This window comes from Crocodylus porosus, unplaced genomic scaffold, assembly GCF_001723895.1.
Source record: "Crocodylus porosus isolate Cpor-Errol unplaced genomic scaffold, CroPor_comp1, whole genome shotgun sequence".
NCBI lineage: Eukaryota > Metazoa > Chordata > Crocodylia > Crocodylidae > Crocodylus > Crocodylus porosus.
The window spans coordinates 17,033-36,529 of NW_017728922.1; the positions used below are offsets into that span (position 1 = coordinate 17,033).

Sequence of the window (19,497 nt, forward strand, 5' to 3'; positions counted from 1 at the left end):
GTTTCTATTTATGGTGCTAGTGCATGCTACCTGTGGGATCTGTCTGGCCTGGTTCCCCCCAGCTGAAGATGAAGGCAGTTACATGTGCTTGTCATGCAAGGGTGTCTGCAGTTAAAATGACTAATGGTGGTGAATACCTGTACACTAAGCATTTCCATGATGCTTAACACTAAGATGGTAAGCATCATGGAAGTGCATATAGAGGTGTGTTCCCCCTATCACAGCTTCATGTATCCTTTACCATGATGCTGATGGAGGGCTGGACAGGTTTCCAAAGCCGAGCTCTGTAGACCCCCTTTCACCAAGATCTCAGTAACCCAAAGAGAAGAGAGCTTTCCTCCTTTGATCCACTTTGGACTTGGGCCTAATCCCTTCGTGCCTTGCTGGCAGGAGTTGGCAGGAGTATGGAGTCACTGAGCAGTCACATATTGCTGTGGGCGAATCTAAGCCGAGCAGGCGGCAGAAGCTGGAGCTCGAGCATCTCGGTTGCTATAAGCATCTAGCACAATTGTGGAGCTTGCACGTTGTGGTGCTTGCACAATGAAGAAGTGCAATGAAAGCGACTTGGCGTTCCAGCCATCCCATCTATTATCTCAAACATCTCCTTTTGTCTCTCCTTTTCACGACACCTGTTGGAAATCCTGTTTGCTTTTAGCACTTCTCGCTGCTTGCCTGGGGTGCTTTCCTGCTCGCTTGTCAGAGCTCAGATTCATCAGCTGAGCTCAAATCCATCTATTTCAGATCAGGAAATGATGAGACTTCTTCAATGCACCATTTCAGCCTGGACATCCTATAAGGTTTTGGGATAAGGAGCGCTCGCTCGTGTTACGGAACGGAAGTCGGTGGCTGTCGTAGGGGACGGCCCGGTTGTCCTCTGCTGATAGGAAACCGGGCAAAACAGAGGGCCTCATGTCTCTCTGTCCTTTGAAAAACTGTCTGGTTTCGTCCTCGGTCCTCTGCTGAGATGCAGCCGGACACTTTTATGTCCTCTATTTTGAATAACAGAGGACATGAAAGCACCAGGTCTTGTCTCAGCAGAGGACAACCGGACCGTCCTCCCGGACGGCTGCCCTACACGCCAGACGTTACGGGAAGGCGGAGGTGTTTAACGCCCGGCCACGCATCTTCCATTACCGCAAGCCCCGACTACCCGACGGGCGAAGAACCACCGCGCATCTCTGCTGGCGACGGAAGCAAGGGCCCTTGAGCGCCGCGTTCGATTTCGGAGCGGAGGAAGTCGGGAAACGCACCGGGGGGCGGGTGCAAAAGCCTTGCACGTGCGGCTTCGTGCGGGGAAGCAAAACGGTCTTTGATCTCGTGGTTGGGAACGCTCGCGCTTGGCGCACGCGCGCCTCCCTACCCCGCGCCAAGGGCCCGGTCTCCATGGGAACGCCAAGATGGCCGCCCTCGGGCCGATCCCAGCCGGGAGGCAAGATGGCGGCGGCCAGGGCGCGGGGCGGGGCTTGTCTAGGCGGCGCGGCGGGCGGCTCTATGGCTGCGCCTGCGCACACACGGCCCCTCCTCCCGCCTGCCCGGGGTTGACCTGGTGGCTGCAAGGCCCCATTAGTTTGCCTGGGGTTGACCCGGGCTCCCAAAGGCCCCCCAGGCCTGCCCGGGGCTGTGCTGGTGCAGCGGGCGCGGAGCGGGCGGCGGCCGAGCATGGGCGTGCATGTGGAGACCATCGCCCCCGGGGACGGTGAGCGCCCGGCCCGGCCCCTGCACCCACCCCGCGGCGGGTGGGGCGGGGGGCTCACGGTGCGTGTCTCTCCCGCAGGGCGGACCTTCCCCAAGCGCGGCCAGACCTGCGTGGTGCACTACACGGGTGAGTGCCGGGGGCAGGGCGGTGCGCTGGGGGGGGGGAGCAGTGCAGTGCAGTGCATGCAGTGCAGGGGCTCGCGCTGGGCCGCAGGGGCGGGGGTGCAGCCAGCAAAGGCGTGCCGTGGTGGGGGCAGGGTGAGGGAGCTGCACCCCCTCCCCCACCCCGGCTGGGGGTGCTGGGGGGAGGGGCGAGCCCCTCCTGGGCAAGGATGCTCGCGCCTGGCGTCCCCGGGCACCACGTGCGGCGCTGACAGCCGGCCCCGAGGTCCCCGCCTGGCTCGGGAAGAGGAGCCGGGTGCGCTTCGCCAGCCCGGTGCCCTCCGCGGGAGCGCTTCACCAGTGTCGGCACGTCCCCGGGCGCTCGGTGCCGCGCGCTGCCCCCGAGTACGCGTGGCTCCGGGGCCTTCCAGGAAAAGGCAGGTTGGACTCTGCCCGCGGGAGGGCCGTGCCCACGCACCGCAATGGCACCGGGCACCTTTCCCTTGGCGCGCACGTGTCGTTGCCTTCCCGCTCGGCAGCTCCCTGGCTGTAAAGCTGGGGTGGCGGCTTGGGCGGCCGTCGCGAGGGCACCCCCTGGCCTTGGGCAGCTTTCAGGTAGCTTGTCTCAGGGGTCCGTGTGCACCTCCCTACGGCGAGGACTGCATGCCTGTCGTGTCCCCCGCCCCCCCCAACATCCATCTGCTTCTTCTCCTTTCCCTGCCGCCCTTTTGGCCCTCGGGTGGGGAGGGGAGGGGAGAGGAAACGGCTCGGCCGTCCCCTGGCAGCTCTGTCTGCCGACAGCCCCGTTTCCTCCACTGATGGGAGAACAAAGGGATGGCTGGCAGGCAGTCAAGTGGCTCTCGGTGGGCCAGCCCTGCTGCCTGCCAGCCCTGGAGCCCCCGCTCCGCCGCTGGGCGCACCCGCGGTCCTGGGGACAGCACAGGTGCCTTCCCTGAGACGAGGGAGTGTTGTCTGGGCTTCCTTCCCCCTCCCTCCATCGGTGGCTATGAACCTCAACCCTTGTCCCCAGAGCGGCTGGGGCTGGGGTTGGGGGTGAGCTCGGCCGTGCGCTGTCCTTTCGCACGCCTCGTGTCGCCTTGTCTCGACTCTCGAGGGGCGCGAGCCACCGCCTGCTGCGAGCTGTGGGGGTGGAGGGAGGCAGCAAAAGCAAAACTGGGCTCGCTGTATGCGGCGGAGGCCGGCGGTAACCCCCACGCTGTGCCTGCACACGTGAGTGCAGGATGAGTCAAGGTCTGCTCTGCGGAGCGGGCCCGGGGATCTCGTCCGGCTCCGTTCCCCGGGCTCCGCGGCTCTTGAATAAGTTCCCTACAACCTGGAGCAGCCAAAATGACAGCCGTAAGGCAGAGCTCGGCGCATGCTGCTCTCCAAAGGGAGCTGCAAGAGCACGGGTAGGAGACAAAGCCCAAAGTCACCACGTTCTTTAGTGCCAGGACCTGCTTTGCTTTTAACATCTCTTTCCGTGGCTTGCTGGCAATCAGCGTTGTTAAACTTGGTTAAGTTGCTTAGTTTGGTCCAGCTCTTTGGCACAGGAAGGTCTGCTGGAGTCTCCCTCGCCCTGCACGTGCAAGCTCTTGGGCTGGTGGGAAAGCAGCTCAGGTCAGCTGGTCACCGCTCCGGGGTCGCCCTGTCGAGGTCCGCTCTGTTTTGCAGGGGCTGCTGCAGCGAGACCCGGCTGTGCTAGCTCCCCTGCACTGGTGCGTTCACGGTGTCGAGGGCCAGGCTGCCCTCCTCCCTGAGCTCGGTTGAGGTCAGGGGCTGCCTCGTGCTCCTGACCTCCCAGAGCAGGATGCCCTCCGACCTGGCGCCTGTGGGGCCTGGGTCAGACGGCACCGCCACCCTGTCCCAGCAGGACCCGCCTCCAGGCTGCTCTTGGGCACGTGCCCATCTCGGCTTGCACCATCGACCCCGGTCTGCTTGGAGCCAGACCCGGGGCCAGCTCAACTACGAATCGGAGTTGGCCCCCAGCACCGTACCTGCCTTTAACAAGGGGGCGGTATGCGCACGTGTGCAAAGCCAGATTAGCCCTGGGGTGAGCGTGAGTGTGTCAGTGAGGGAGCTGGCGCTACTGTGGCGAAGCACACCCACCATGCTCACGCCAAGACCCACTGCTCAGGATGGCGGTCCTGCTTGCACAGGGAAACCCCGCTCCTGGCAACGTCAAAGGCAGCGGGGCTTTCCGGGAGTCCTTCGCTACCCAGCCTTGTTGCAAGAGGTGATGCAGGGGGCTCGGTCGAGGGCAAGCGTCGGGTGCACAGGAAACCAACCGTGAGAAAACAGCGAGAGCAAACCGTGGTTTGCGAGCGTGGCTGTAAGTCGGCGGGGGGAAGCGCCGGGTGCTCGTGCTGCAGCTGGGGTTAGGGGCCATCCCTGCCACTCTGGAAGGGGGTGAAGCGGTGGGGGCGAGGGAGGCTCTGCTGACACTGTTAAGTAGCTCAGTCCAGGCTGGCAGGTATCAGGGAAGGGCCAAATGCAAGCAAACGGTTGGAGATGGCGACCAGGGCGTTGGTAGAGCTCAGCATGGCCAGCCTGGGCTCCAGTGCCCGGCTGAAGGGGCTGTGAGGCCGGCGGAGGGCAGGGGTGATGGCAGGGTTGGGGTTGGTTTCCTTTGGCACAACGCTTCGGCTGGACTGAGACCTCTCCCCGGAAGGGACCGTTTTTCTCTCGGCCAGTGCCTAGCGCGGTAGCCGTTGCCCCAGGTGAGCCCCAGCGCGCCCCAGTTGTCTGCGGTTACGGCGGGACGTCCGTCAGGGGCACGGCGTGCTGTACCTGGCCGTGACGGTGCTGGAGCACCTCCCCGGTGCGCCTGGTGCGACGCATCGGCTTCGTTCTGCGCCCGCGGGCAGCCCGCGCGAGGGGACGTGCTGGGTGCTGAGCAGGAGGGCTTCCTCTGCACCCCCGGGCGCTAGGCTGTGAAGCCTGCCACCGCTCTGGGGTGGGTCGCAGGGCACCAGCGGGACCACGGCGATGCTCCCGGTGTTGGTGCCTCTGCTTCAGGGCTCGTGGCCTCATCCGGAGGACAGGCAGACCCAAGCGCGGGGCAGCGTCCTGCGGCTCTCACCTCCTGACCGGGATGCGGGCACGGCTCGGCTTGGGCGCTGGGGCGCGTGCCCCTGCCGGACCCCCATGGACTCGGCTTCTCTGTCGCCGATTGGGGCGCTTTTCCTGCGGTTGGCTCAGGCTGCCGGGGAGAGGTCAGTCGGTCAGTGGCTGCAACCCACCGGCCTCTTAACGGGCCGGAAGTCCCAGCCTGGTGGAAGTGGTGGCGGCCACGGGGCTTTGCTAACAGGGCAGGCTGCAGCGAGAAGCGCTGGGAGGAGCGGTTTTCTCCTCTCGAGCTGCTTCCCCAGCCTGGATCGGCAGTGCTGCTGTGCAAAAGAGGGAAGTGGCATCCACGTCCCATGGCCCAACCCTCTGCGGCCCGTGCTGCCTGCTGCCCCGGGGTTTGTGGTCCGAGGGGGTTGGGCTGGCTTGCGGAGCCCAGGCAGGGGGAGGGAGTGTGCCCATTACAGGTGGCTCCGTCGTGGGTCGCGGCGTGGCGGCGTGCTGCAGCCCGTCGCTCCATCTGCAGCGAGCAGGGCGGGGGCGGTCGGCCCAGGCAGGTTGCAGAGCAGCCCGCTTTGCGCATGGTTTGAGGACGGGCTCTGATTTCGTGGCCTCTGGGAGGTAGCAGAGCCTTGCTGGGAGCGTGGAGCTGGCGGGCCTGTCCGTGCAGGCGGAGAGATGGGGAAGAGGAGGCTTACCCCGGTGCAAATGCATCACATCTGTCTGCTCCTACCCCACTGGCACCGGGGCAGCTTCCCACCGAGGGGAGCGGGATAAAGTTACCCTTCTTTGGCGTCAGGTGACGGGGGTACGAGCAGACAGACGGACCGGTTCCAGCAAATCAGCTGGCAGGAGCCCCAGGCAACAAGTCCCGTTCCCCCGCCACGGCCTGTCTGCGTGCGGGTTTGGGACGCCGGGCCTCCGAGCAGCGCTGGCTGGGGATGGACGCCGCCCGGCCCCTTCCTCCCATTCTCTTCTTCCTTCTGCCGTGGGGGCCGGGGCCCTCCCCTGCTTCCTCTTTGGTTGCGGCCCAGCCGCGCCGGCTCCTGTGCTGCGCGGTCCTGGGCCCCGGCGCGGGGCGGTCCGCCCGCAGGCGGGGACTCGGGGGCTGTGCTGAGGAGGAGGAAGGGGGCACATCTGCACCCCATGCTGCCAGCCAGACAGCAAGCTCATTTTTTCCAAGGCTGAAAACAGGTTGGCACGGAGGGTTGTGAGGCCCCTGGGAAACGCAGAGGGTGTGCTGCCCTTACTGATTGCTTGCTCTGGGGGGCTGGCCTTCCAGTGAGCCGTGGTTAGCCCAGTCCGGGGTTACTGGGGCAGGGAGACCTGCCCGGGGACCAGGCTGCCTTTTTGCCACGACGAGCTGCGGTTCAGGTCCCGGTCCCCCGCGTGCTCTGGTGCTGCAGCAGCCAGTGCAGCCCTTGGCCGCGCTGCCAGAGCGTCGCTGTCCCTGGATCCCAGTTTGTCCCTCGAATGGGGCTGGTGCGTGCATGGGGTGCTGGGTAACTGTGGGCATAGGGGGGATATGGGGAGGTGGCTCTGAGCAAGCCGCCTTTCCCCAGCTGTCTCCCCAGGAGAGCTGGCTTCTAGCTTCGCTGCTTCTGTAAAGGAAACTTGGCTTGCGCACAAGTCCCGCCGCGCTCCTCCAGCAGCACAGGCTCCCAGATTCCCCAAGAAGGTCACGGGAGCTCCCGGGAGGGCACCGCCCGGGCGGGAGGCAGGTCCTTCTCCCCGGTTATATTTAGCAGCGGGGCTCTTCACGCTGCATCCGAAGGAGCTGCATGTGCGTGGCTTAGCTGCGTGGGACGGGCCTGCCCTGGAGCATGCATGTGTGCAGCAGGTGGTCGGCCAGGCCTTGGCGCTGGCCGAGCCAGAGAGCAGCTGGAGCCGGGGAGGGGGCTGGGCGGCGCTGCGCCATCGCGTGCGCGGTGGAAACCCTGCCGTGGGCTCCGGGAAGCTCGGTGCAGCACGACTTCCTGCCCGCCGGGCTGTCGGGGTTGGGTTCCAGCAGCTCTCGCAGGCCGGCGGGGCTTTCATCCGGGGAAGGGGCCGGGGCTGCCGCGCCTTCGAGAGCCGGGAGGGTCCTTCCGCCCCTGCTCGCCACCTTGGCCTTGGCCATCGACTTCCGCCCGGTCGACATGTCCGGCCTGGATGCAGCGTGTTGGGATCGGCTGCCCGGGGCCGGTCGCCTGCCTGTGCAGCGCAGCGGCCGTGGGCTCAGCGTGTGCGTGCACGCGTGTCCCCCGTCCCCGCTGACGTGTGTCCTCTCCCCAGGTATGCTGGAGGACGGGAAGAAGTTCGACTCCTCTCGTGACAGGAACAAGCCATTCAAGTTCGTGATGGGCAAGCAGGAGGTGATCCGCGGCTGGGAAGAAGGGGTCGCCCAGGTGCGTGGCTCTGCCCCCCTCCCCGCGGGGGAGAGATTCGCGCCGGCAGCACGCGCTGTTCTCGCGCTGTCCTCACCACCTCCGCGGTGGGAGTGGGGGAGGAAATGTCACCTGCTGCCTCGCCACCTGCCGGCGCGCCTCGGGGGGACGCCCACGGGCCGTGACTCAGCCACGGCGCCCGCTTCGGAGCCAGCGTCCCGGCGCGGGGCAGAGGCGGCTGACTCCCGTTCCCCCGGAGCGCGCGGCCTCGGCGAGGCAGGCGCTGGCCGGGGCCTCCTGGCCAAGGCCCAGCGTGGGTAGTTGGAGTCCGTGCTCAGATGCCCCTTGGATTTGGGAGGACGAGGAGGTTGCTCCGCCCTGCCCCTCATGACTGCAGAGGGCCCGGTTTCCCCGTGTGCACGTGTGTGTAAGGCGAAGGGTGCCATGAGCCGGGTAGCATCTCGGGCCCCGCTGGGCTCGTGCGGGCTGGGGGCTCTCTCTGAGAAAAGAGGCTTGCACGCCGGGGAGGGGCTGGGACGTTGCTCTGCTGTGAAACTGGCACTGCGGTTCCTGTCCTCTCCCTGGCATGTGCCAGCGTCCTGCGGAGGCGAGGAGCCTGGTACCAGGTTCACAGGGTCTGAGGCGGTCGGACAGGAAGGCGGGCTGAGGCCCTGGAGAGTTTGGCTTGGGGCTGTGGTGCCCAGGGTGGGAGCATCAATGCGTTGCTCCTTGCCAGGGCCCTGGGCACGCTGCTGCTGAGGGAGGAGGTGCCCGCTGGGGTCGAGGGAGAGGGGCCTGTTAGCTGAGCTACAGGGCGGCTCTCCCCAGCGCCACCCCTTTTCCCGAGTCCTTGGCAAGAAGGTGGCACCTGGGTGCGTGGGAACACACCCATGTCTGCAGAGACAGCCTGGGACAAGGCGCAGCATGGCAGGGGTTCAACTAATTAACTAGCTGTTAATTATCCCTAATCACACATACCTGACGCAGAAGTGGAGACGTGGAAAACCCCGCTGTGTGACCAGCCGGTCACTCCCAGGGACTGGCTGCCCTGTGTCTGGGGCGACAGCCACTTCCTCCAGCATCTCCCGCAGCTCGGCCGTCTGTCGCGGCCCCGGCTGGTGCTGCCGCGGTTCTCTGCTTGGTGTTTGCTGGCGCCACCGCCGAGCTTCGTGGGCACGGGCCCTGCTGTGCTCAGCCTGGTGCCCAGCGCACCTGCCCCCGAGGGCGCGTGGGCTGAGCGGGGCCTGGCGCAGCAGGGCGGGCGGTGCCAGCTGCGTGCTGGAGCTGCCCCGAAGCCTGGCCCCGCACGGGCTCTGCGCGGCGCCGGAGGCTGCTCCGCGAGGCGGGCCCCGGTCGGCGGGAGCAGCCGGGCGCAGGCTGTGGCGTGCCGTCTCCCCGCGCTGCCTCCCTCCAGCTGTGCTCTGTGTCTCCCGCAGATGAGCGTGGGCCAGCGAGCGAAGATGATCATCTCTCCGGACTACGCCTACGGCTCCACCGGCCACCCCGGCATCATCCCGCCCAACGCCACCCTAATCTTCGACGTGGAGCTTATTAAGTTGGAATGACAGGAGGCGCCCAGCCCCCGCTCCCTGTCCTTGGGTAGGTGGGGGGCTCTGGGGCAGGGTCCCGGGAGGCGGGTGCCAGGTCCAGGCTGCGAGGGAATTGGGCTGAGACTTGAGATGCAGGGGGGTGATGGCAGTGACACGCCCTGCGGAGCCGGCTGCAGCCAGCCCCTTGTCCTGAGCAGGCTGGGCATCGCGTCTCTCTGTAAGGGGCAGGCTGCTGGCACCCCTTTCCAGCTGTCCGCAGGTGGCATCGGCTCAGCACCATCTTTCCCCCCTCCTCCTTCTCTCCCAGGTTTGGCACATGGAGGAATCCAGAATCTCAGCTTCAAGAAGAATGCACATGACTTTGTACGGAGCTTTTCCTGATATTCCACTACACTCGTTGTATAACCCTGTACCTTGATTGAATGTGTTTGGTCACTCAGCTTTGCCTCTGACTCTTCCTCCTTGTATTGTGTTTTTATGTCTTTTAAACTATACGCCGTAAACCTCAACTTTTAGGGGGTTTTCTGTTGGTTTGTTTTTTGGTTTTTTTCCCTTTTGGGCGAGCTCTTCATCTGGTTGTGTTGCAGGCTTTAGTGCGCCCTGGGGATCGTTGGAGCGAAGGAAATGCCGGGAGCCGGTTTTGTTCTGGTTTTTTTTTTTTTTGGTTTTTTTGGATGCAGATATCTGTTGTGTATGACAAAGAGATTGCCGCTGCCGTTGCAAAAGCCATAGCAGAGCGAGGAGCTGTCAAGGGCTGACTGACTCTGGGGAGCAAAGGGGTCCTCGGCTGGCGGTGTTACTTCCCTGCCTGGGACTGAGAACACAGGAACAAGTAGCTTCCTGCTCCCTTCCCGGCAGGGTGGTGCCACCATGCCAGCACTTCCCCCTTGGCGGTGCCCAGAGCGGGCAGTATCCTGCCCCCTTTGCTGCCTTTACCAGCATGTGGTTGTTTTCCTCCCCCCCGCTTCCTCCTCCTGGATTTTGAGGGTCTCTTTTCCTTTCGCCATCCGTGCTCCACCACTACACAGGCTGCAGCATCGCAAGGGGCCTTTTGTACGTGGATGGAAGGGGCCGTTTCCTGGGGGGGCACCGAAAGCTGGCACCCCAGTCGTCGCCGGGATGACGAGACCCCAGCACTCCCGCGCCAAACCTGATGCTGGTCATCACCGCGTGCCGCGGCCTCCCGTTTGGTGCACGGCTCCACCTCCACTTCGGCTCTCCTCCCCTCCCTCTGCCCCGCGTCGTGATTTGGTAAGAGGAATGGCTGCCATCGCTTCCTCCTCCACCGCCACATCAGAGTATTGAGTTTTATGATTGCAATAAAAGTGCTTTATGCTGGCTTTTCTCAACGCTGCCTCTCACAGGTTTGTCACTCGCCTCTCTGCGGCCGTGCCCGGGGCTGCCAGTCTGGGGACCGGCTCTTGGGGCCTACGGGCTTCTGGAGGGGGCAGCCTGCCCGGTCTCCCTTCGCAAGAGTCTGGGTTCATCCCAGTTGTGCTCAGAGACTGCCTGGCCCTCCAGCTCTCATTGCACTGCCCTCAACCTCTTAAAAGTCCAGAGCGCCTCTTGGTGTGAGCCGATGCACCTCCTCCGCTGCACCCCGATGCCTGGGCAGAAACTTCCCCTGCCGGGCGTGCTGTGGGGGTCTGGCAACGCTGCTGCTTGCTTTGGGGGAGCTGGGCAGGGAGCGAGGCCGTGCCTGCAGGGCGGGTGCTGGGCCTCTGCTGCGACCAGCTGGAAACGCGAGTCGGGGGGTAGGGGGAGGTGGCGGCTCCCCTGCGCTTGGCTCCCAGCTGGGGAAGGAGATGGCAGCTGCGCTTCCCAGAGCGAGGCCCCCCAGGCCTCGCGTCACAGGCGCGAGGGGTCGAGCCCCAAGGAGCTGGCGGTGCCGTGATCCTCCTAGGGGGTGCGGGCCGTGCCAGGCTTTTTCCTTTGTCCCCTTTGCTTTCTCCTGCTCCGCTCGCCCCTTCCCAGCTTGCCTGGATGCTCTGTGCTGTCTCCCCGCTTGGGTCAGCAGGGCCGGAGGGGGACCGTGGAGCTTGTCACTGGCACAGAAACTTTTCGTGCGCGTGGAGCTGGGCTGGGGCCTGGGCTTGCTCTGCGACGGGAGCTGATCCCGGGCTGACCTGCCCGTGCAGGAGGGCGGCTAAGGGGAAGAGAAGCGGGCCAGCCCCGCCGCCTCCTGCCAAGGGATGTGCAGTGATGGTGAGCCAGCTGCTGGCCTGTGCCCTGGTCTCGTGCTCCCCCCACACCACCTGCCACAGCCGTGATGCCCACGAGACCGGCTCGCATCTGAGGGGCTTTTTGTTTCGGCTTTAAAATGCCACGTGAGTCATGGCTCGCCGCCCACGGCTCCCCCAGCCCTCGCCAGGTACGCGGGTGGGTGGCACCGTGGCGAGCGCCTGTCAGGTTTACTCCCGGCCACTGCTGCATGTGTGGGAGCGGAGGGGCGGGGGGGCTTTTGCTCCCCAAAAGACCCCACCTTCTGCCAGGGGTGGTCGGCTGTGGCACCTGTGCCCTGCCTCGGGTGGGAGCAGCAGTGCAGGCGCCTGGGGTCGGCTCCTACCCGCTGCCCCCTGGAAGCGCTGCCTTTGAGCGCTTTGCCGTGAAATCTCCGCCATGCTGCTGCCCTCGCCCGCGGCGCCCGGGCAGGGCCTGCGTGCTCGGCGTCGGGTGCGACGATTGCTAAGGTCCCCTCTGCTTTGGCAATGCCGTCAGCAGGGAAGTACCGAGCGCTCGGGCAGGGACCGGCCGCATTCTGCACAGGTGAGCTCACCTGGATGCCTGCGCCGGGGCGGGCTGATTGGCAGCCGCTGAGACGCGGGGGGAGGTGTTGCACCCCGGGTGTCGCTGGCATGCAGAGATGCTCAGGTGGGTGCCTGCCGCCTGCCAACTCCTCCCAGGTGCTTTTCCCCCCCAGGACCCACCTCCTGCCCCAGCCGGGGGTGCCCCAGAGACGCGTCCGGGCTTCCCCGGACCTTGGCCCCTTCTGCGTCATCTCTCTCGGCCTCCGCCGCAGAGTTTTGCAATCGGAGCAACCGGTTTCTCCGCTCCCCCGGGGCAGGGGTGGGGCTGCTGGTAGTTTCGGGAGGGGGGCCCAGCTCCCGAGGCACTGGTGCGCGATGCTCCGGGGATGGGGGTAACCCTGTCGGGGCAGCGCCCGCGCCGGGGTCTCGCTGCAGCTGGAGCCCGGTGCCGTCGGGCCTTGCCTGCCACAGGGCAAAGGTCGCTCGGTTGCCAGTTTCGGGAGCTGCTTCCTCTTCCTCCTCCTGGCTGCTAAGCACAGACGGGGCTGCCCTGCTGCCCGCGCTCCCCCCTGGCCTGGCAGCGCAGCGGGCACGGCCGCGTGCCCCGGGCCGGTGGAGGGACCTGGGCAGCGCGGCGTGCCGGGGCGTCGTGCACCTGCTCGGCCCCGTGCCCCGGGCCCACCGACCCTGCGGCTGACTCAGGCGCCCCTGAGTCACCGTCCCCGTGGCTCTGACGTGGGCGTGCTTCCCACGCCACACGCATGTCGCATGCGTGGAGGAGGCCGGTGCCATGGCAACAGCAAGCATCGCGGCTGAGCTGCCGGGACGGCACGTCCCCGCCGTGGGGAGCGTGACATCACCGCGCGGCGGGCGGGGGCCCGTGCTCCCCTTGGCAGCCGGCCCGGGGAGAAGGGCCCGGCTGCAGCGTTAGAGACCTGGCAGTGGGCTGCAGGCAGCAGGGGCAGCCCCTCCAGGTAGCTGCTCTCTGGACCAGACCTGCCCCAGGCCGAGCAGAGCGCCCGGTGCGCCCCCGGCCCAGCTCCCTCGGTCACCTGTCACCTGCATTCCCGCCCGTGACCGCCGGTCAGCTGCTGGAGCGGCCCCTCCCAGGCTGCCAGCCCTGCTGGTATAAAGCCAGCGGGCCTTGCCCCGGCCTGGCAGAGCGCGCTGGGGAAGGGAAGCCTGTTTGCCAGGTAAGCAGCACGCTGTTTGCAGCCTGGGCTCCAGGAGCGGGCGCTTTGGGGGAGGAAGTGCAGGGTGGGGGTGCTGCGCCTTGCTCCGTGCCTCGCCCGAAACCACAGCCCGCGACGGGGAGGCTGGGGCTTGTTTTGCTCCAACTAGTCCCTGCTTTGAGCAATCCCCGGCTGGCATCAGACTGGGCCTTGGCCGTCCCCGGGCCGCAGGGGAGGCTCTGGGGAAGGGCGAGAGGCTCGTCCTGTGCCTGCAAGGGCGGCGCTTTCTGTTCGTGGGCTCCGAAGGTGCCAAAAGCCAGGCTCCCTCCCAGCATCCTCGTGCCCTTGGTGCCAAGAAGGCGACCGGCATCCGGGGCTGCATTGGCAGAAGCGTCGCCAGCAGATCGAGGGCAGTGATTCCTCCCCTCTATTCGGCTCTGGAGAGGCCACATCTGGATCCCGTGTCCAGTTGTGGACCTCCCACTGCAGAAAGGATGTGGACACACTGGAGAGAGTTCAGTGGAGGGCAAGGAAAATGGTTGTGGGGCTGGGGGACAGGACTGGTGAGGAGAGGCTGGGGGATCAGGGCTGATTTAGTCTGCAGAAGACAAGACTGAGGGGGATTGAATAGCAGCCGTCACCTCCCTGCCGGGGGGCTGCACAGAGGATGGAGCTGGGTGGTCTCAGTGGGGGCAGATGGCAGGACAAGGAGCAATGGGCTCAGGCTGCAGCAAGGGGAGTTGAGGTTGGATATTAGGAAAAACTCTCACGAGGCGGGTCACTGGAAGGGGTTACCCAGAGAGGTGGTGGACTCTCCATCCTTGGAGGTGTTTAAGCCCTGGCGAGACAAAGCCTTGGCTGGGATGATGGAGATAGTCCTTCTCTGAGCAGGGGGTGGACTAGATGTGACCTCCTGAGGTCCCTGCCAACCCCCGTCCATGAGTCTGTGATCAGTCCGTGGCTTGCGCCCGCGGACGCCCGTGGAGCCTGGCCCAGGTGCCTCAGACGGACCCGTGGGAAGTGGAGGAGCCAGGGGGAGGGCAGGAGGCATCTCCCCTCCACAGCCAGGGTGGCTTTGCCTGCAGAGCAGGCTGCAGGTTCAGGTCCGCAGCTCCCCAGGCCGAGCTCAGCAACCTGCCCTGGCTGCTGGAGTAGCCAAGGGCTCAGCCCCCGGCCCTCGGCGCTGCCAGGTCTCTGAGAGCCAGCCCAAGGGCTTTGCTGGCTGACCGGGATGTGCCATGCCACTGCGCTGTGCATGGGGCAGTGTCCCGACGTGTCCCCCCGTCACACCATGGTTGGAGTAAAGGTGTTCACTTGGGACGTGCTGCTTCCTGCCCTGCCACAGGGGCCCTGTGTGGCCCTGGTCATGTCACTTAGCTGCTCTCAAGTTCCCAGCTGTAAGTGCCCCACTCTGCTGTCCTAGGGAGATGTTGCCAGCCACGCTGGGCTCAGACCCCGTGGCCTTCAAGGGAGCCACTGCCAAGCACCCAAGGTAGCTGGGCCCTGGCTGCAACCTCCCACCCGCTCCACAGGATGAAATCTCCAAGCACTTGGCCTGGCTGCAGCTCGGCGCTGGCACGGTCGCTCCAACTAGCGGGTGTGAAGCCTGGGGGGCGGTCTGCAGGCTGCAGTCCCTGCGCTGTGGTGCCCGCGGGGGCAGGGCAGGGGAGGGGGCTGCCTGGCTGCGCGGGGTCCAGCTGCCCTCCCCAGCGTGCAGATCCTTGTGCCCAGAGCTTACCGACACTTGGGCTTGAGCGGGTGCCTTCCCAGCCCGGGAGCCCCACAGCTGCACGGAGCAGGCCTGGCATCTGGGCTTAGCCGGTGACGGGGGCACAGAGGCTGCCATTCATGGAGCGCTCATGCCAGCCAGTGCCAGGGGTGGGACGCGGGTTGTGGCCCTGGGGCTGGGAGCCAGCCCGGCTTGGGGAACAATGCACTGCCTATGGCCGGGGGGCCTGTCCTGGGTAGGAGCCTGTGCCGGGACTAGGGACGCCCTGCAGTGCCACGCCACGCCGGGCTGAGTCACGCTGCGCCAAGCCACGGGTGTGCACAGCATCACCTGCACCCAGCACCTGCACAACAAGGCCGGCAGCCGCGCAGGGCAGGATGCAGCACGGAGCCCGAGTCACCTTGGGAGCGGCACGTGGGGAGCGTGTGCGTGCGTGTGCGTGAGAGCCAGAGATAGAGAGGTGTATGAGAGAGAGCTGTGAGTGTTGTGAGAGACGTGTGTGCCAGTGTGCGAGATGAGACATGCGTGCGCATGCATGTGAGAAAGATGTGTATGTGTGTGAGAGGCGTGTGTGAGGGAGAGAGATGTGTTGTGTGAGACGTGTGGGACAGAGATATGTATGTGAGAGACGTGAGAGATGTGTATGTGTGTGTGACAGATATGAGGTGTGTGAGACAGATCAGAGTGTGTGCAAGAGAGCGATGTGTATGAGAGACGTGAGAGATGTGTGTGTGTGTGTGTGTGTGTGTGTATGATGACTGGGAGTGATGAGGCAGAGCCGCAGAGTGGCCAACTCCCGTGGCACACAGGCTCTGTGCTCGGGTGTGCAAAACAGCTTCTGTGGGGCCTGCCACCCCCCCGGGGGCTCCGTGCCCAATGCCCACCCCCCAGCAGCGCCCAGCCCCCTCCCACGCACCCCTGGAAACCTGCTGTGGCTGGAATACATGCATGTGCACACAAGACCCCAGGTCCAGACGTGTGCAGACCCCCACCCTTCCACCCCGATGCACACCTGCAGGCGTGCATGCACACAGATGTGTCTGCCCGCCACCCCCACCCCCAGCCCCAGCCCCGGAGCAGGACCCTCATGTCCCCCTGCCGTGCCCCTTTGCAGGAAGCAGCCATGGCCACGCTGTACCCCTCGCTGGAGGACATGAAGGTGGATCAGACCTTGCAGGTAAGAGCCTCGTGCCCAGGGAGGCCGGTGGGGCTGCGCGGGGGCTGGCAGCAGCCCCTGCCTGTTTGCAGCCAGCGGCAGATGGGCTCCCCCCGAGGGCTGGCGTCCCCTCCGGCCACCCTGGAAGTTGCCAACCCCGCTTCTCTCTGCACAGAGTCAGGTGAACGCGGCTGCCAGGGCTCCAGCGCCCACTGCAGACAACCCGGCTCTGCCCAGCAACACCAGTAAGTCGCAGCTGGACCCGGCTGGTCCGTGGGGCCCCGGGCGGTGCGATCCCAGGCTGGGAATTTTTATTTGCTCCTGTCTGATGAGGGGGATCGCTTTGCCCTGGGGGAGCAAGGGGTTAATCACACCTGGGAGCCTGGGGGTGGGCACCGGCATAGAGGCAGCTGGTGCCACGAGTCCCGGGCAGGGGGCTCGGTGCTCCCACGTTGGGAGCTGGGGAGTGGTTGCTACCCCTGCTAAGGGGCATTACGTGCTGGATGTGGCCATGCAGCCTCCCCCGGGATGCCCGGTTCAGCTCTGTGTGACCCACCTTTGCCCCACACAGACCCCGTGCCGGTGCTGTACCCCAACCTGGCAGAGCTGGGGACCTACATGGGCCTCTCCCTCGACAGTGAGGCGGTGCAGAAGACCCTGGAGCTGGTGCCAGCCAGCAGCGTGAGTAGGCGCCTGCCGAAAGCAGGCATCCGCGTGCCTATCCGTCATGGCTCACGCCCTGGACCCTGCCCCACAGCTGTTGCATTGCTGACACGACCACCGAGGCCCTGTGCCTGCAGTGCAGCTGGGCCTGGCAGGGTGGCTCCTTGAATAGCAGGCTCTCCAATGCAACGCCATCCTTCACCCCTTCGTTCCCAGCCCCGAGCCCATGCATGGTCCCGGTGGGAAGCAGCTGAGCCTCTGTGCCGAATTGTAGCCTCCTGGGCTGGCTCGCTCCAGAGCCGGCCAGACCCCTCCTACCACCCTGCCTGCCCCAAGGACGGGAGTGGGCAGGGGCTGGCTACCCCGCTGGCTACGTGAGCTCACAGCCCGTTCCCCCGCAGGCAGTGGCACCGGTCCCTTCTGCCCACGGGCAGGTGGTGGCACCACTGAGCGGTTGCAGCCCGGGCATGCGCCGGGCGGAGATCAAGCCGGGCTTGCGGGAGATCCACCTGTGCAAGGACGAGCATGGCAAGACTGGGCTGCAACTGAAGAGCATCGACCAGGTGGGTGCAGGCAGATGGCTGGGTTGCTGGGACCTGGGTCCAGGCTGCCGCTGACACCTTTGCACCTGCCCCGTGGGCCTCTGCCTCAGTTTCCGCACTGCACAGCTTGGCTTCCTTCAGCGGAAGGAACCTAGCAAGCATCCCTGTGCGTCTGCTAGAGCAGGCTCTGGTGTGCGGCTGGCTCTGGGGTGGAGCAGCGAGCCACTGAGAGGCTGGCATAGGGCCCACTGCTCCGCCAGCAAGTCGGGGTCTGGCTGCGGGGGGTACAAGGGGCCTGGGACCCAGTGCCGCCGTTTCCTCCCCCCCAGGGCGTGTTCGTGCAGCTGGTGAAGGCCAACTCGCCGGCGTCGCTGGTGGGGCTGCGCTTCGGGGACCAGGTGCTGCAGATTGAGGGCAAGGACTGCGCAGGCTGGAGCAGCGACAAGGCGCGCCGGGCCATGAAGAAGGCCTCGCCCGAGAAGATCGTCATGATCGTGCGGGACAGGTGAGTGGGCGGCGCTGGGGCTTGTGCCCCAGGGTGGGACGGGGGTTGGGGGACCTGCCCAACCTGCCCTGTGGGGGTGACACGGCGTCTGCCTGCCCCTCAGGCCCTTCCAGCGCACGGTGACGATGCACAAGGACAGCGCGGGGCACGTTGGCTTCGTGGTCAAAAAGGGGAAGATCGTCTCGCTGGTCAAGGGCAGCTCGGCTGCGCGCAACGGCCTCCTCACCAACCACTACCTCTGCGAGGTCAACGGCCAGAATGTCATCGGGCTCAAGGTAAGGCCCCTTGGGCCCCCGTCCACCCGCGCCGTGCTCTGGGGGCAGGACGCTTCCAGTTAGGCTCCCTGCGGTTAGCTCTTGGAAAAGCCCCCGGGCAAGTGGCTCCCCGTCCCGCCCGGCCCCAGCACCAGGGAACCTGTACTTGGTGCACTGCAGCGAGCCCAGGGTCTGATGAGACTGTCCCCCACGCTCCCCATGACATGTCAGGGGGGTTTAAGGGGCTGGGTGCTGGTGCTGGTGCTGGTGCTGGTGCTGGTGCTGGTGCTGGTGCAGCCCGGGCTGGGACTGGGGCCTGGGCTGTGCCAGTGCTCCTCTGGCACCAACCCCGCAGGGTCCTGGCTGGAGGGTCTTGGCTCAGACCGATGCTGCACTGGGAGCGGGAGGGGATTTTACCCTGTGGTCACATTGGTACGGACTGGGGGAGTTTCGCCTTCCTCTGCAGCAGGGCCACCGACAAAGGGACGTGCGTCTGAATCCTTGCCAGGCAAGGGAGCCCAGAGACGTGGCTTCCAGGTGCCTTGTGCTCTAGCTACTGCCTGGTTCAGGCTAGAGCCTAGGAGGGGTGTCCTCCCTGCCCCAGCACCAAACCCCCGAGTTGCAGGGCTCTGGCCGACCGTGATTTTGGGGTGCAGACACACACATGCATCCACGTTGGGCGTGTGGCTGCCTGGTCCGTGTGCAGCTTCCTGTAGGTGCTTGCATGCCCACGGTGCAGGGTAAGAGTAGCACAGCCAGGCGCCAGCCACGGAGGTGCCCCGAGGGGAAGGGTCTGTGACAGCTCCCCCCGTCTCCCTCGCTGCAGGACAAGCAGATCACAGACATCCTGGGGACAGCAGGGAACATCATCACCCTCACCATCATCCCCACGGTGATCTACGAGCACATGGTCAAAAGGTGAGGACCCCCATCCCCCGGGCTCTGCTGGAGGGCAGCGTGGATGCCGCAGGGCAAGCTGCCGCATCCTGTAGTGCCCACGGGCATTTCACCCTCTGCGGCCTGCACGATACAGCAGGGAGCTGCTGGGGGCTGGGACCGAGCCCTGGGGCTTAGCACGGAGCCACGAATGAAGGGAGAGGCTGTGTCAGGTCTCCAGCCCCTGCGCGCACGATGCCCCTGCCCAGAGGGTGCTAACCTGTGTTCCTCCATTGCACTAGGCTGTCGCCCAGGCAGGTGAAGTCCTCCATGGATCGCTCCATTCCCGACCTGTAAAGCCAGGTGCCCTGCTCCGGCGCAAAGACGGATGGCTTGCTTCACCTGGAGACTCACCGCCCCACGGCCTGGGCAGGGGAGCGGGGGGGAGCCTGAAAGAGAGACCCCAGTGACTTGGGTAGAAACCCAGCCCAGCCTGCCAGCGCCCACACTGCTGCTGCATCCGCGCTCCACGGCAGGGGGGAGTGGGTGCAGATCTCTCCGTCCAGGGGACAGGGCTCAGGGGGCTCTAGGGTGCAGGGCCCTGGCACCAAGCGTTGCACGGACACCGCACGCACCCATGCTGCCTTCTTGGTCCCTTTGCCCGGGCAGTGGTCATCACCCCGGGCGGTGCAGGCCCCCAGGCCCAGAGCCCCCCACTTCCCCCCGGCCCCTGCTGTTCGGCAGCCCCAGCCCAGCACTGAGTGCGCCCCCCCCGATCCGTTCATTCGCCCCCTCTGCGCTGCCGCGAGCGGGGCCGGGGCTCCACCCGCCGGCCGGGAGAGCACCCCGGGGAGACGACCCCCAGCCCCGAGGGAAAGCAGACACGGCAGAGACCCACTGACGTTTATTGCAGCCACCGACAGACAGAGATTACAGGACGATGGACACGAGAGGAGCGGTTACAGCTTGGAACGTCTGTATTTAAAAAATATAAGATCTCGACCTCTCGCTTTCAAACAGAACTGGACATTGGTTTCCTTGGCCAAGCGTTGGGGAGTCTAACAGACACGCACACAG

The 19,497-nt window shown here is 65.6% G+C and overlaps 2 protein-coding genes across 5 annotated transcripts; both read left to right on the forward strand.

Annotated features, from left to right (window-relative positions):
• Nucleotides 1-1,605: 1,605 nt before the first annotated feature.
• On the forward strand, nucleotides 1,606-10,125 carry FKBP1A (FK506 binding protein 1A). Of its 4 annotated transcripts, XM_019539443.1 has the most exons (5): nucleotides 1,606-1,696; nucleotides 1,775-1,822; nucleotides 7,135-7,247; nucleotides 8,663-8,825; nucleotides 9,084-9,285. In XM_019539443.1, the coding sequence occupies exons 1-4, from the start codon at nucleotides 1,660-1,662 to the stop codon at nucleotides 8,789-8,791; spliced, it is 327 nt and encodes a 108-aa protein (XP_019394988.1). In that variant the 5' UTR covers nucleotides 1,606-1,659; the 3' UTR covers nucleotides 8,792-8,825; nucleotides 9,084-9,285. The 4 variants fall into 4 exon arrangements, with proteins under 4 accessions (XP_019394988.1, XP_019394990.1, XP_019394987.1 ...); XM_019539445.1 differs by lacking the exon at nucleotides 1,775-1,822; XM_019539442.1 differs by lacking the exons at nucleotides 1,606-1,696; nucleotides 1,775-1,822; nucleotides 9,084-9,285 and adding exons at nucleotides 5,787-6,054; nucleotides 9,457-10,125.
• Nucleotides 10,126-12,601: 2,476 nt separating this feature from the next.
• On the forward strand, nucleotides 12,602-19,437 carry SDCBP2 (syndecan binding protein 2). The gene is made up of 9 exons (XM_019539440.1): nucleotides 12,602-12,716; nucleotides 15,539-15,601; nucleotides 15,756-15,825; nucleotides 16,152-16,261; nucleotides 16,645-16,806; nucleotides 17,115-17,290; nucleotides 17,394-17,565; nucleotides 18,371-18,462; nucleotides 18,723-19,437. The coding sequence occupies exons 2-9, from the start codon at nucleotides 15,548-15,550 to the stop codon at nucleotides 18,775-18,777; spliced, it is 891 nt and encodes a 296-aa protein (XP_019394985.1). The 5' UTR covers nucleotides 12,602-12,716; nucleotides 15,539-15,547; the 3' UTR covers nucleotides 18,778-19,437.
• Nucleotides 19,438-19,497: the final 60 nt, after the last annotated feature.

Coding starts and splice junctions, on each gene's coding strand:
- FKBP1A (XM_019539442.1), top strand. CDS start 5,802: ATGGACGCCGCCCGGCCCCTTCCTCCCATTCTCTTCTTCCTTCTGCCG. Junction 6,055..7,134: donor TTTTCCAAGGCTGAAAACAG/GTTGGCACGGAG, acceptor TCCTCTCCCCAG/GTATGCTGGAGGACGGGAAG. Junction 7,248..8,662: donor GGGAAGAAGGGGTCGCCCAG/GTGCGTGGCTCT, acceptor TGTCTCCCGCAG/ATGAGCGTGGGCCAGCGAGC.
- SDCBP2 (XM_019539440.1), top strand. CDS start 15,548: ATGGCCACGCTGTACCCCTCGCTGGAGGACATGAAGGTGGATCAGACC. Junction 15,602..15,755: donor AGGTGGATCAGACCTTGCAG/GTAAGAGCCTCG, acceptor CTCTCTGCACAG/AGTCAGGTGAACGCGGCTGC. Junction 15,826..16,151: donor GGCTCTGCCCAGCAACACCA/GTAAGTCGCAGC, acceptor TGCCCCACACAG/ACCCCGTGCCGGTGCTGTAC.